The sequence below is a fragment of the Rhinoraja longicauda genome, chromosome 32, assembly GCF_053455715.1.
Source record: "Rhinoraja longicauda isolate Sanriku21f chromosome 32, sRhiLon1.1, whole genome shotgun sequence".
NCBI lineage: Eukaryota > Metazoa > Chordata > Chondrichthyes > Rajiformes > Arhynchobatidae > Rhinoraja > Rhinoraja longicauda.
The window spans coordinates 27,739,516-27,756,196 of NC_135984.1; the positions used below are offsets into that span (position 1 = coordinate 27,739,516).

Consider the following 16,681-nt stretch of genomic DNA (forward strand, 5'->3'; position numbering starts at 1 on the left):
GGTCATCTCCATCCAGATTGCCCAGCAAACCATTTTCCTTCTCCTCGCCTGGCCACTTCAGCCTTTGTGCCCTGGGAGTGTCTTCCCTAGCCGACCATGAGGGCGCAGAAGGTAAGACCCCAGTTCACTCTAACCAGCCCTACTCTTGCATCTGCCGTCACCGACTCCCTGCATCCGCCGGTCCTGCCTCCAGTTGTATGGCTCACTACTCCCCCTTGCGGGGGGCATGGCCCCCTTTACAGGCACATTTAGTTTTCATCTAATTGATACTGCAATTATAGAAGCAGCGTGTAATGTTCATGGACTAAGCACTCAGTTTCAGGTCAGAAACATGTTCAACAAACATCTTGGAAATCCTCAGCATGAAACCCTTTAATTCCTCCTCCAGCAACTTGTCCTGACCTGCACACACTCTGTTCATTTCCTCAATCCTGTTCTGAATGTTCCAAGGAAATAAATAAACATACATCAGAAATTCTTGTTCTCAGGAATTGGCAAAATGTTCTTCACCTCCTGTTCCTATAAACATTGCTTCAAATTTCAGAACCCAGCAGGCGAAGAAGTAATGTATCAAATTGGACAGAAAAAAATAGCACCTCACCGCCAAATAATGGATAATCTTCATTGTATCGCACTTGAGGGACCCGTGAATATATGAGAAGTTTTGAGTATGTTGGCTGAATCACTGAGCTCCAAAGCGATAATGCTATGGTCAAAGCAACATCCATCAAAGGACCCAAACAGTCTTTCCAGGTGAGACAGAGGTTCACCTGCACCTCCTCCAACCTCATCTATTGCATCCGCTGCTCTAGATGTCAACTTATTTATATCGGCGAAACCAAGCGCAGGCTCGGCGATCGCTTCGCTGAACACCTGCGCTCGGTCCGCATTAACGCAACTGATCTCCCGGTGGCCCAGCACTTTAACTCCCCCTCCCATTCCCAGTCTGACCTCTCTGTCATGGGCCTCCTCCAGTGCCATAGCGAGGCCCGCCGGAAATTGGAGGAGCAGCACCTCATATTTCGCCTGGGCAGTTTGCGGCCCGGTGGTATGAACGTCGACTTCTCCAACTTCAGATAGCTCCTCTGTCCCTCCCTTCCCCTCCTCCTTCCCAGATCTCCCTCTATCTTCCTGTCTCCACCTATATCCTTCCTTTGTCCCACCCCCGACATCAGTCTGAAGAAGGGTCTCGACCCGAAACGTCACCCATTCCTTCTCTCCCGAGATGCTGCCTGACCTGCTGAGTTACTCCAGCATTTTGTGAATATATTAGTGAAAGCATGATGAGTTTGCTCTGCCTAATTCCAAATATCCACTCATGTAGGTCGAATGTGGGAAATTGCAGAGGTGTGAGTGTGCCACGGTTGACAATTCGAAGGGAACTCGTATACAGGAACTGCAGATGTTGGAATCTTGAGCAAGACAAAATGCTGGAGGAAATCAGTAGGTCAAGCAATATCTATGGAGGGAATGGACAGGTGCGCTTCAGGTCGGACCCTTCTTCAGACAGATTCAGACCAAGGAAGCTCATGGTTCCCAAAGAAAAAGATACATTGGAGCCTGATCTTGCACCCATTTTGTTAAAGCCATACATCTGTGTATGCGATGCCTGTGAATTCTATCCATAGCAAACTTTTGGTCTCCTTTGGACTCTGTCATCTGTACAATCTAGGGTTCTGTTTTCGTAAGAAAATAACTGCAGATGCTGGTACAAATCGAAGGTATTTATTTCACAAAATGCTGGAGTAACTCAGCAGGTCAGGCAGCATCTCAGGAGAGAAGGAATGGGCGACGTTTCGGGTCGAGACCCTTCTTCAGGGTTCTGTTTTCTATACATTTGCCCAAATATATGATTCCAGTCATTTTCAATAGCTGCTGAATGTGCTCCAATGGTCTTGGAGTAGTTTTCCAACATTTCCTCCGTAAGTGCAGAAATCCAGGTAAACAACTCAAAATATCCTTATACAGCATTACTCAGTGAAATTCTCCCTCTGGACCACCTACCACTCCTTCTGCAATCTATGCCTGTACTCTCTGGCCTTTGCACCCCTTATTCAACAATGATTCATCTTGTGGGAAGAAAAAAAACTGCAGAGGCTGGTTTAAATCGAAGGTAGACACAAAATGCTGGAGTAACTCAGCGGGTCAGGCAGCATCTCGGGAGAGAAGGAATGGGTGACCCGAAACTTCACCCATTCCTTCTCTCCCGAGATGCTGCCTGACCCGCTAAGTTACTCCAGCATTTTGTTTCTATCTTCCATTCATCTTGTGGGATTATATTTCTCTATTCTTACTTTCGTATGGCCCTTTGAAGAAATTCCCTTTGTAAACTTGGCCAGTCTGGGAATTACACTCACCTTATAAAGTCATCTGAAGCCCTACCAACGCCAGAAGCTCCCTCCATGTCACACTGCAGCAACAACCTAAAGAATAAAAGAGAGAGCACCATTAGTTACATAGAATAGCAGCACTATATTATAAAGCCGTATTAAAAAGGTTTGATAAAGCTGAGATGCATGTCAAGATTCAGACTAGTGAAGTGATTATTTTTGTACCAGCTCCAAGGCATTCAGGGCCATATCCTGCAAAACCTTCAGATGTCACAGTCAATAATGCACTTTAATGAAACTCTGTAGGGGTAAAACATTGCTGGCTATATAAAAGAACAAAAACTGCCCACTGTAATAATCAGTTTGATCATTCTGAAGTTTCAATTAAAATGCTCTGATGGTCAAATGTCAATTTTGGTCAGTGAGCCACTAAGTCAATGGCGGCTTTATATAAGTGCTTTGACAAAATATATTTTTAAATGGACATCTTCCTGCAAGTAGTCTCTCACCAAACAGATTATTAAATGACCATAATCTGGTACAATAGCTTTTTGATTTATGTTCATTCGATCTACAAATATTTTCCTCATGCCATTGACTTCATGAGCTATGCCTTCAATTTATAACGCTACCTTTCAGTCCAGCAAATACTGTGCCAATCTCCTTGCCAGGAATACACTGCACCAAATACATTCCATTCACTTCATCTAGTCTTCTCAAATTACAAAATTACAATTGAAACGTTTATCAGAAACATGCCCCTATCGTAAATCACGGAATTATTTTATTGCCAATGTAAATCATTATGTTTCTGCAGTGATGAGTAATTCCAGATTCCTCAGTGGCGGCAACGGTAATTTCAGAAACTGTTCACACGTACATTTTCCTGTCATTGCTAGCCATAATAACGTATTCCACTTTCTCCTCACCTCTCCAAAACCATCCTGTCCTAGGAGCCCATTCAAACAGGATCATGAAATAATGCTAGACCAAAAACTTCTGGACAACATCGCATCACTTCACACAACCTCAACCTTTAAAATCTTACTTTAAAACATTTATTCTATTAATCTGCTGAAGAGTAAACAACTAGTCCAAATAGATTCCTGACAGATTCAGGACTAGAGGGTCTGACCAATAGGGAGAGGTTGAGTAGGCTGTGACTCTATTCCTTGGAGTGCAGGAGGATGAGCGGTGATCTTACTGAGATGCATAAAATCATGAGAGGAATAGATCGGGTAGACACACAGAGTCTCTTGCCCCGAGTCGGTGAATCGAGGACCAGAGAACATTGGTTTAAGGTGAAGGGAAAAAGGTTTAATAGGAATCTGAGGGGTAATTTTTTCCACAGGTGCTCCTCAACTTACAATGGTGTTACGTTCCGATAAACCCATTGTAAACCGAAAATATCATAGGTCAAAACGCATTTAATACACCTGCACACGTGGCCGGAAGCGAGCTGCGGCCACGTGATCATAACCTCAGAGGTAGAGGTAATCCCTAGCTTAGGGAAGGACTGTTCAGAAGTCTGATAGTGGAGAAGAAGCTGTTCGAGTATGGTGGTGCATGCTATCAAGCGTCTGTACTGTACCCGATGGTAGCGTGAAGGAGGAGGAGTGACCAGAGTAGAACAAGTCTTTGATTGTGTTGGCTGCTTTTCTGAGGCAGCTTGAAGTGGAGTTAGAGTCAATGGTGGGGAGTCTGGTCTGTGTGATGGACAGGGTTGCATCCACAACTCTCTGCAATTTCTTGTGTTTTGGGGTAGAGTTGTTCCCAAACCAAGCTGTGAAGCAACCAGACAGTATGCTTTTGATGGTACATCTGTAGAAGGTTGTGAGAGGCACTGGAGACGTGCCAATTCTCTTCAGTTTTCCCAGGCAGTAGACGTGTTTGCCTGTTTGGCGACCATATTTGGTCCATGACAGATCACTGGTAATATTACTGGTAATATTAACACCATGGAACCGAAAGCTCTTAACCATTTTACCAAGGTTATTGTCCTGGCACCATATCACTCTCTGTCTCGTTCCTGTACACCCAGCCTTAGAGCTGACTTTGTCCATACAGTGTATGAAGGAACTACGGTCGTGGGTGTAAAGAGTATGGTAGGTTACTTAGATCATATTCTCGTGGGACCCGGGTGTTGAGTTATTGTAGAGGTGTTATCACCAATTCTCACCGATTGAGGTCTGTGGATTAGAAAGTCGACAGGTGGTGATAGTATGTAGTTCAAGTGCAAGCTTAGTATCGGCCTCGGGTGGGATGTAGACTGCCGTCAGGCTTGCTGAAATGAATTCCCACGGCAGGTAGTAGGAACAACACTTCAATGTAAGATAATCCAGTTCTGGGAAGCAAGAACGCTCCGGTTGAATGGCACAGTCAGATGAGGCAGGCGTGAGCCGTGTCGATGTAAAACAAAGCACACAGCAGTCCCTCAGTTCTCTAAGGTAGGTGGAGAAGGAAGATAGCCAGTATAAAGAAGAAAGGGAGGTAGTGGGACAGGGGTGAGGCAGTAGGAGATTGGTGGGCCCGTGAGGGGTGAAGGATTAAAGCAGATTGAGCCAGAGAGAAGGCGATAGGTATATTTGTGAGAAAAGGTGGGTAAATGATAGATGGGGGTAGAGAAAAAATGCAGATGCAACCACATAAATATGGGGGAGAGGGGTGGAGACAGCTATTGGAGGTGATAAGCAGGAACAAAAGTTATCAGTGTCGGAATCTGATAAGGTAGTGTTAATGGGAAATATTAGGGGAGTGATGATGGGCAGATGGAACCTGAACCAGATGGGATTGGGGAGAGCCAGCCAGCTAAATATGCAAATAGATGATGGAACCAGGAGGCCAAGGGGGACAAAAAGTGATAGGAGGGTCGGGGGCTGGAGGGGGAGATATGAGGCAGGGAACATAAATGGGAGGACCAGCGGAGGATTGGAGGAGAGGAATACACGAAGGAGAGAGTTACTCCAAAACAAGTGTGGGTTGTCAGTTGTAAATCTGCCAAAATTCAACAAAACCCAGTAAAACACAGATATCGAGAACAAATTTGACTGAAGTGGCCTAGAGGATTCTGAAATGGCATAATTGTACATCAGTTGTCTTTCGGACCTAACTGATCCTAACGGAGGGATGGTGAAAAGCAATGTTTCAGACAGTCTTCAAAGTCTATTGCCTGGTCTGATGGGGTAGCTTTATCTCCCTTCCTTCTGCCTGTTCTTGAAACGTACATAAGAATGGGGCATTAACATTTAAAGGGCCTGAGATTGCTGAAAATGAACACAACCATTCATGGGGGCTTCCAAGTAGTTCAACTTTTATTTTTTTCCTGGTCTGTGAATGGTTAATGCAATAAGAGGACTATTTCATTCCCTGCAATGATAATATAATTTTAATAAACAGAATCTTCTAAAGGAAACAAACTGGTCCCTCATTCAGATATTTCAAATGATTGGAGCAAAGAGTTGATATTTGCTCATATTGCAATGATTACTGGATGCCAAAATTCTTTAATAATCTCAATAATTATTTCACATAGAGATTTACATTGTATTGAAAATGACAATTTTGTCATCTAATTTACTTTAGAAATTTCTAGACAACATTTTCACTCTACAAATCAAACTCGACAAGCTGTCACAGGACCCAAATTAGACGTGGACTCCTTGTTGATCACTGCTGGAATATTCTTTACTACTTCACTATGACAGAAAGAATGTGCCAGAGTGCACAACAGCTGTTACAAAGCATTTCAAGAATTCTCTTCAGCTCTGTGATGGCCTGGCAGTGCATTTTGCTATGAATCACATTGGGTAATTTCACACTTGACACAGTCAGGGGCCACAAAAACCAAGGCTGTGCACACAATGGTTAGATTGTTTCTCTCCAGCCAAAACAGCATCCTTGTGTTTTTACAAGGGCTCTATGCGTTCAGAATTTCAAACTAAATGTACACAAAGTAAATGAACCAAAATAATCAGTGTGAAAAGCATTACAACTGCAATTAGTGGAGAGAAAAAAAAATATCCTGCTTCAAATTTAACCAGTTGATGGTGTACTAAAAGCCAGATGTAATAGTACAATTTTTATTAGCTCTTGAGATTCCCATTGGATTTGTTGTTGTCCATTCTAAAATTGTTGGTATTGGTTTCACTTATCTTGACGTAGAATCACTGTCTCTCCCCAGCATCCAACACTACAGAGCAAACAATCCAGCTTTGTCCAACCTCTTTTTATAGCTAATACCTTTTTATTCAAGGAGTCTTCTGGTTAATCTCTTCTGCACTATCTCCAACGCCTTCACATCCTTCCTGTAATCGTGCATCGCAACCGCATACAATCCTCTAAATGCGATCTAACCAAAGTCCCATTAAACTGCAATACAACTTCCTGACTCTTGTTCTCAATGCCCCAACCGATGAAGGCAAGCATATCATATGTTATGGCGAGTCTGGAGGCTGGTTCTTTGTTAAAGAAGTTTATTGCGGCAGCAATATTCGATTACAAAGTATAACAAACAAAATTACAGACAACCATTAAATCAAACTGTTCGCTTCGAAGTTCTCTTCCCCTGACTGGTTTTGGGCGCCAAAACCACCACCTGACCTAGCTGGCCAATCCGAGGGTTCGACTCTCAGGACCAATCCCTATGGTCGCTACATGACCCCCCCCCCCAGAACCCGAGGTACGGAATCTAGCAGGGAGCCGGATTTCGCGACCAGAACGAGTAAGGAGAGGGGCTGCAGGAACCACAGGAGCAGGGGGTCCCGGATCAGGTGGAATTTCAGGAGGACGGCCCCGCCGAGGCGCCTGACCGACCAGGACAGGGCGGTCCTGATCCAAGTGTGCAGGTTTGAGCCTGGACACGGAGACGAGCTCACTCCTGCCCCCAACATCTAAGGTGAAGGTGACCGTCCTTTTACGCAACACTTGGAACGGTCCTTCATAGACCCTCTGCAACGGGGAACGATGGGCATCTCTACGCAGAAACACAAATTCACAGTCCTTCAAGGCAGGCGGTTCATGCACCATGGGACACCCATGACGTGAAGTAGGAACCGGAGCCAGGGAACCCACTCGCGCCCGGAGGGATGCTAAAACCGACGGAACCGAGGGCTGCTGACCAGAGGACTCCGGAAGGAAATCCCCGGGCACTCTGAGTGGCGAGCCATATACCAGTTCCGCGGACGAAGTTCCGAGGTCCTGCTTAGGAGCAGTACGGATGCCCAAAAGGACCCAGGGGAGCTGGTCTACCCAGTCAGGGCCGTCCAGCCGCGCACTGAGGGCCGCCTTAAGTTGCCGGTGAAACCTTTCCACAAGCCCATTAGCCTGTGGGTGGTACGCCGTGGTCTGCTGCAACCGGGAACCGTACAACTCCGCTAGCGTAGCCCAAAGGGCAGAGGTGAACTGGGACCCCCGGTCGGTGGTAATAACGGACGGAACACCGAAACGGACCACCCAATGGAGGGCCAGGGCCCGGGCACAAGAGGCGGCGGAGGTGTCGGACAACGGGAAAGCCTCCGGCCAACGGGTAAATCGGTCAACCACCGTGAGTAGGTGAGTGTAGCACCTGGAGGAAGGCAAGGGCCCAACTAAATCAGCGTGAATATGGAAAAAACGGACCGCAGGGACCGCAAACTCCTGCACCGAAGGTTGGACATGTCGGTGGACTTTAGCGGTCTGGCAGGGAACACAGGAACGGGCCCAAGCGGCTACTTGCTTCCGCAGGCCATGCCACACAAACCTAGCGGCTACTAAGGCAGAGGTGGAGCGAATGGACGGGTGCGCCAGCCCATGAATGGCATCAAACACCCGGCGCTGAAGGGCGGCCGGCACCACCGGCCTAGGGCAGGGAAGGGGAACATCACACCAGACTTTTGTACCCGCAGGCCCGCAAGCCACTTGGGCCAACTTCAACCCCGAAGTGGTGGACTGGTATGCTGAGGCAGTGTCTGCCAGGCGCTGTGTCTCCGCAAGCTCCTGGAAATCCACCTCGCATTCCACCGCTGAAATTGGGCAAATGGCTGGCCGGGACAGGGCATCAGCAACGGCATTAAGCTTACCCGCGACGTGGCGAACATCGGTAGTAAACTCTGAGATGGCAGTCAGGTGCCGCTGCTGGCGGGCCGACCATGGGTCGGACACTTTCGAAAAAGCAAAAGTCAACGGTTTGTGGTCCGTAAAGGCCACAAATGGGCGGCCTTCTAGAAAATACCTAAAGTGGCGGACAGCTAAATAGAGAGCCAGAAGCTCTCGGTCAAAGGCGCTATACTTCAGCTCAGCCGGATTAAGCTGTCGGCTGAAAAACGCCAAGGGCTGCCAACTGCCATCTACATGCTGTTCCAAAACCCCTCCCACCGCCACGTCCAACGTATCGACCGTCAGGGCCGTGGGGGCTGAGGCGCTTGGGTGGACGAGCATGGTGGCGTCTGCCAGAGCCACTTTAGCTGCCTCAAAGGCCGTCTCAGCGGCCGCGGACCACTCCAACTCGACAGGTTTGCCTGTGAGACACTGGAAGAGCAGACGCATGACCCGTGCCGCTGCCGGCACGAACCTGTGATAGAAATTCACCATGCCCACGAACTCCTGCAACCCCTTTACTGTGGTGGGTCGCGGGAAGGCACGAACAGCCTCCACTTTGTCAGGCAGAGGAGTGGCGCCGGCTGAGGTGATCCGGTGTCCTAAGAAATCAATAGAGGGGAGGCCAAATTGACACTTGGAGGGGTGGATGATGAGCCCGTGGTCTTGAAGCCGCTTGAACACAGTCCGCAAATGGACCAGGTGTTCCCGCTCCGAGCGACTGGTGACCAGGATATCATCCAAATAAATGAAAACAAAAGACAAATCCCGACCAACATGGTCCATAAGCTGCTGGAAAGCCTGTGCCGCGTTTTTCAAACCGAAAGGCATACGCAACCATTCGAACAACCCGAACGGAGTGATCGTGGCAGTCTTTGGTATGTCTCCCGGATGCACAGGAATCTGGTGGTAGCCCCACACCAAATCAATTTTGGAGAATACCATGGCACCTTCCAGCCCAGATGAGAAATCTTGGATGTGCGGTATGGGATAGCGGTCTGCCGTGGTGACGGTGTTAAGGCGCCGGTAATCTCCACATGGTCTCCACCCCCCAGATGCTTTGGAGACCATATGCAACGGAGAGGCCCACGGGCTGTCGGACCGACGGACAATGCCCATTTGTTCCATCTTCTGAATTTCTTCACGTGCTACCCTGTTTGTCCGGCGGCAACCTCCGGGCCCGCGCGAAAACGGGGGGCCCCTCGGTGGGAATGTGATGGACAACGCCGTGCCTTGCTGAAGGGGCGTCGAAACGCTGAACGAGCAGCTCCGGAAACTCAGCCAGGACCGCAGGATACGGGTCGGAGGCCGCAACAACGGCCTGGACAGTCGGGCTGGGCGGGGTGGCCGGCGGTGGAGCAGCGGGCTCATCGCTGCTAGCGGAGGGTCGAAGGCCTTTACCTCGGACATCGGGAACTAGCGAAAAGGCCCAGAGGAAATCTGCGCCCAGGATCGCCTGACCGACTTCCACGACGATAAACGACCATTCGTACGTGCGGGTGCCTAAAGCCAGAGACATTGCCCGCGTACCATACGTGCGGATGGGGCTACCGTTAACCGCGATGAGGGTATGCCCTCTCTTACCCGATCTGGCTTCGAGGTCGGTCGGCGGTACGATGCTGACTATGGCTCCCGTGTCGACCAAGAATTCTGTGTCCGTGAATCGATCTCGGACGTAGAGGCGTCGGTTCTGGCCAATCGCAACCGCCTCTATGTACGATCGGCTGAGGCATTTCCCGAGAAGGTGCAAGGTGAGCGGCAGTTGCGGGATTCTCCACCCCATCGCAGATGATAATAACACCAGCCGCGCTTGTGCGGATCTTTTTGGCGGGGTTTTGGAGAAATGGCGGGAGTCGCGGCGCCATCTTGGTGCCGTTGCGGGCTGCCCGATGGTGCCAAGACCCTGTTGATCGAACTATGTTTTTCCGATTTTTCGGCTTTCTCCGCGTATGCCACGGGGTCCTTAAAAGAACAATCCGTGAGCATAAGCCTAACATCTTCTGGAAGTTGCTCTCGGAATGCCTGCTCGAACATGAGGCAATCCTTGTGCTCACCTGCCAGCGCCAACATTTCAGCCATGAGGGCGGACGGCAGCCGATCTCCGAGATCCGGTAGGTGCATAAGCCTCTCAGCTCGATCATGCCTACTGAATCCGAAGGTTCGAAGCACGAGTACCTTCAGCGCCTCGTACTTGCCGTCTGCAGGAGGGGAGGTGATGAACTGCATCACCCGCGCAGACGCCTCAGGCGGTAGGGCGCTGACCAGGTAATAATACTTTGTCTCGTCCACCGAGATGTTTCTTAGGTGGAACTGAGCTTCCGTATGGGCAAACCAAAGGTGGGGCTGATGTGCCTAAAACGGAGGAAGATGAACGCTGACCGCGTTTAGCTGCGGTACGCCGGGCGTTAGAACCGAAGAAGGGGCGTCTTGTCCCTCCATGGTAGATGATCGGCTAGATCACGTCGGGGTCACCAATATGGTGAGTCTGGAGGCTTGTTCTTTGTTAAAGAAGTTTATTGCAGCAGCAATATTCGATTACAAAGTATAACAAACGAAATTACAGACAACCATTAAATCAAACTGTTCGCTTCGAAGTTCTCTTCCCGACTGGTTTTAGGCGCCAAAACCACCACCTGACCTAGCTGGCCAATCCGAGGGTTTGACTCTCAGGACCAATCCCTATGGTCACTACAATGTCTTCTTTACAACTTTAAGTACTTGTGTTGCCACTTTCAGTGAGTTATGGACTTGGACCCCCATGATCCCTGCATCTGCCAATACGGTTACTGCCATGAACTATATACCCCTACATTTGACCTACCAAAGTGAAACTCCCCATATTTGCTCAGATTAAATTTATTCAATGTTTATTTCTACCTCAGATGTTTCTATAACTGACACTTACAATCACTAGTCTTCAAAGGTGATAAATGTTACCCCTTATGGAGTTTATATCTGTATAGAATTGGACTTAGACTTTATAACTTCAAAATCTTAAGTCATCCGATATCTTCTCTCACAAACCAAATGTGATCACATATGTAAATGTGTTGGACAAATGTCTGCATTATGTTCATTACACCTGCCATCATTTGAACAAAACCATGTAGATTTTCTCAGTCAATCAGGCTGAAGTGTCCAGACCGCCTATCCGTTCCTTCACAGAAGCTGCCTGACCCAGAGTTCCTCCAGCACTCTGTTTTGCTGGTTTCCAGCATCCGCAGTTCCTTGTCTGTAGATTTTCTCCCTCACTCATCTCACTTGTATCTAGATTTTCTCTCTCACTCCAGAATCACTCAGGCCATGACTGCCCTTGTTTTAACTGTCTCTAAAATGGTGTGCCCCAAATATGCAACTTGAAAGATGATCAATGATTAAAAACTGAACCCATCTATCAAGAATATAATCATTAAAAAAGATTATCTTTCTTTTCCCCAGTTCCATGCTAATCAATATGGTTATTCCATCTAACAGCAAGAGTTGCTATTAAAAACCTAAATTAAGCATACTCAATTTTATGGAGACAGAATAAAGATATCCATTATTGCTCATCTCTTACTTTTAGAGATACCCATTCTAGTTGGGAGCAAAGTTGGGGTCATAATGATCCCAATATTCAAACAAGAACAAGTCAGTCAATAAACTTTGGTTGGTATTTGAATAAAGGTGCTTTTTCAGCAGGCCAAGACTCACAGGATTCAAATCCACTTATGCCTCCTCCTCCTTCCAAACCTAATAATTTCAAACTAATTTGCAATTTCAAACACCCACGCTGGTGGCAGCTGCTCTGAAAGCCTTGCAAATAATGCTAAATATACTGAAATATATTGATTCATTACTGGCAGTTTTCATCTCAATTGAAAATGATCAGCAAAATGAGGCAAATCAAAAGTTGAATACTGAAGCAAATGGCAGGTCAGAACTTAGAAAGATTAATGTGTTTTTTGAAAATTATACAGCCTATTGGTTGCCATTCAACCTGAAGCAGGTACATTTCTGGACAAAGCAGCAGTCATGTGTCTGATTTTGTATCTGAACATCATTTTATTACATTGCCAGATTAATGTTGAAGTTCATTCATAAGCAGGTGTACACAAATCAAACTTCTTGAACATTATTAGAATTTATAAGAAAGAAAAATGATGATAAGACAAGCGTACTGCTATCAATGGTGAGCCAAAATGCAGTTCAATGCTGATGGGTTGAACTGCATAAAACGGAGCTCCAGAAAGCGTCCACATACATGTTAGAATCATGGAATGTTAGACCCAGTGTTTAAACTGACCCCTCATCTCACCATGCCCATGCCAGCCATCGATTACTCATTAATACTAATCCCCTTTTCCAGCACTTGGCCCATAGCACTTTGTGCTGAGGTGTTTTAAGTGTTCATCTAAGAGTACCTGCATCCACCAGCCCCTCCAGATTCAAACAGTCTTCTGGGTGAAAAGATCTTCCTCAAATTCTCTGCATATAGAAAATAGGTGCAGGAGGAGGCCATTTGGCCCTTTGAGCCAGCACCACTGCTACCACTTGACATAAACCTGACTATAATCATCTCTGCCATGGGTAAAGTTTCTCGCTATCTATCTATTCCCTCAATTTTGTACACCTCAATCAGGTATTCCCTCAACATCCCCCATCCCCAAGAAATCCAGGGCATCTAGCTTTTCCAAGTTAAAATGCTCATTCACAGGCAACATCCAAATTAATCTTTGTACCGTCTCCAGTCCAATCGCATCCCTCCTATAATGTGGAGACCAAAACTGCACATAGTATTCCCCTTAACTAATGTTTTATTTATGTAGAAATAAGAAATTGCAGATGCTGGTTTAAAAAAGTGTTTTATATAATTGTACCATAACCTCGCTGTTATTAAGCAGACCATTGCAGCTGCCACAATCATCTCCCAAACTCTGTAGTTTTCTCCACCCTTCCTTCCAACCCCCTCACTTTTTTAATACTGGCCATCTCCCCTTTACTCTCTGTCCTGATCTAGGGTGTCAACCCAAAATATAAACCATGCCTTTGCTTTCACAGATGCTGCCTGACCCACTGTTGGTTATCCTCACTGGCCTTATGTTCTATGGCACAGCTAATGAAGCTAAGTATCCTGTATGTCTTATTATTTACCTAATCCCACAGATCTTTGGGGATCCTTATTCACATACCTCAGTATTCCTCAGTATTTCCCAGTTCCTACCATTCATTTGTGCACTCTGGTTGTACCAATCCTATAAATTCCTCACATTTTTCAGCATTTTTCCATTTGCATTTTTGCCCATCGAGGCAATTTATCAATTTAATTCTGTGGCCAAAGATTACCCTCATCACAGGACCAAAGGATGAAAATGGCATTCTCCCCAAGTAACCTTGGAGCATAGAAAGGAAGATCCAAACAAGGGTTGCAACCAAACAGACAGGGAAAGAAATGTGCATTGCGTGTGGAATGGAGCAAAATTCTATTCCTCAAGGTTGTTCCTCAGAGCATAAATGGAACATTTGTCCAAAACAGTCCTGTACAATTCCATAGAAATCTATAGTTAATCATATCATTCTGCAGATAGTTAGAAATTTATTACTTCAACGCATGGCAGTTACATCCAACGCTCTTGCCTAAGAATTGGCTCCAACATTGTGAAATGATCAGAAACGTTGTCAAGAGTGTTTATTTGTCATATGCATCAGATGTGAATCAGAATAATTATTCTTTTTCTTGTTGCAGCTTTACAGGCACGTTAGACGCAACAAACAATACAATAACATCAGTTATTCTAACTAAACTAGATCATGATAATGCAAAAGGCAAAGTACAGCGAACAACCAGAGTGGCCCAAAGTCTGCAGTTGTGGCTAGCGTAGTTCGATATGTTTGATGAGTTCTTCAACCGTAAAGGTTCTACAGCTCCTGTACCTTTGGCGCAATAGTAGCTGTGAGAATAACGTGGCCAGGGTGGTGAGGATACATGATGGTAATAGCAGACTTCTTGAGGTAACACTTCCTCAATAGTTCTTTATTGTTACAGGTAGTGAAATTGTTTTTATTGCATACAGTTCAGTAAAATGTTTCTATATATAACCCTAGATTAAGTACAAAGTGTATTGCAATATTCCACTGAGACAATACACAAGATTTTGGCACCATTTTCAAAGACCAAGTTGCTCTACTTGTAGCTGGCCATGAATGGCCATTGTCCTGGGGGCATTGCAGGGTCGGCCTTGCCAAATGAAGTTGCAGGCAACGTCTACCATCGCTTCATCACTCTGTGCCACTGTATGGTGCGTCCAATCTGCACGCTCAGGCTCTTGGAGACACACCCGATTCAGTAGATCCTGCAGATCTTCTCGATGGTGAAGATGGCAGTATCCACGACGAACTAGGCAATATCCACCACTTTCCGCAGCCTTCTTCATTAAGTGTTTGAATTTCTAAACCAGGCAGTGATGCAGGCAGTGTGCTCTCCACCATACACCTGTGGAGGTTTGATAGAGTATTTGCCAACTTGCCAAATGATCTCAAACATCAGAGAAAATGTATTTGTCAACTTTCTTTGTGATTGCATTTATGTGCTAGACAACGTGATGGTCAGATCATCAAAGATGTTTACACCAAGGAACTTGATGCTGTGGACTCTCTCCACCCTTTCCTGTCAGCAAAGACATGTGCATGACCCCTTGTTTTTCCTTCGAGGAAACAACAATCAGTTCATTGGTCTTGCTGATGTAGAGTGTAAGATTATTGTTCTGGGAATACTCAACCAGACCGTCTATCTCCCTCCTGTATTCTGAATCATCATTACCCGTTATTCAGTCAATGACAGTTATATTGTTGGCGTATTTTGGGCATTGGCCACACAGTCAAGGATACAGAGAGAAGAACAAGGGACTCAGCATGCAGCCTTGAAGCATCCCTGTACTGATGATCAGCAAGGAGATGTTGCCAATCTGCACCAATTGAAGGACTGAGTCCAGGTTACTGCATAGGCAGGATGAGATTTGTGTCACAACCAACTTAGCAAAATACTTCTTTACAACGGACGTGTGGCACTGATCAGTAGTCATTCAGGCATGTTACCTTGCACTTCCTGGGCATTATGGACATCCTTTTAAACCAGGTGAGGACCTTGGACCGTAGCAGTGACATGTTGAAGATGTACACAAACACTGCAGCCAGTTGGTCTGCTGAGGTTTCAAGAATGCTGCCTGGTACACCAATAGGGCCAGGTGCTTTCTCAGGGTTCATCCACATGAAGGATCATCTGATATCAACCTCCGAGATTGAGATCACAGGATCGGGGGATGCGGTGGCTCATGAAGATACATCGAAGTTCTCTCTTTCAAAAGCGAGCACAGAAATTATTGTGCTCATTCAGGAGCGATGCACCGTTCACCTTGCAGCAAGCGACGGCATGCAGGCCTTGCTTAGTTGCTGAACATACGAGTCTGCAGTTTAGTTCAGAAATAGCTTTTTGCATTCTCGATGGCCTTCTGAAGACTGTATGTGGACTCCTTCTAAGACTCTGAATCACCTGCCTCAAATGCCCAAATTAAACTTCAAATGAACCTTAGAGGTTAAAAGTGCTGAAAGTATAGATGGAGGTTTGCCACAGATCATGATCAGTACCTGAATTTCAAGTCCATTTGCGTCCTTCTCTATAACAACCTTAACATTCTCAAAAGGCTCTTCCAGTGACATTCACTCCACCAGCTTAGCTGCATTTCAAAAGATCGCCCATTTGCTCTTCGGACTATTGTCTACCTATCTGTTCCTCGATCGCACACTAACCAGCAGCACATGGCAAATCCTTTATCTTAAGCACACAAATTGCCCCACTAAAAGAACCTTCTGCGATATGCTCCCTCGTTACTGGAGTAAAGGAATTCCAGATCAATATCGCAATGTCACCTCCCTGACCCTCCTGAAAATTCAGACCCGTATTTTAGTTGGCAGTCATGCCCATCCTTCAGCTATGTCTCTGTGATGGGTTACTCAGTATTAATTGTTCCATCTGCCCCGCTGCTCAGACCTTACATTGAAATAGATCAACTCAGCCTTGCAACTCTTCTCATCTATCTTACCACACTTTTATGTTCCCTACCTACTAAATAAACTTGGTTTTCCTTTCATTTTTCACTATACATCCCCACAACTCCACATCTAACCCAATTTGTCTACATAATTAGTTTATACAAGGAGGGGCCAGGAGCATCTACATGCTGTGGGCTGTACAAAGCACAAGACCAAACATCTAATTTTATAAACAGCCCCCTATTAAAATG

General features: G+C 46.2%; 1 protein-coding gene across 1 annotated transcript in view; it reads right to left on the reverse strand.

The window, feature by feature from the left end:
* The window catches only part of arhgap32b (Rho GTPase activating protein 32b), a 415,224-nt gene that overhangs the window by 300,035 nt on the left and 98,508 nt on the right, over positions 1 to 16,681 (reverse strand). The window contains exon 3 of the mRNA XM_078426922.1: positions 2,358 to 2,423. Coding sequence (XP_078283048.1) covers positions 2,358 to 2,404 — 47 coding nt within the window. The 5' untranslated portion in view covers positions 2,405 to 2,423. The remainder of the gene's footprint in view (positions 1 to 2,357; positions 2,424 to 16,681) is intronic.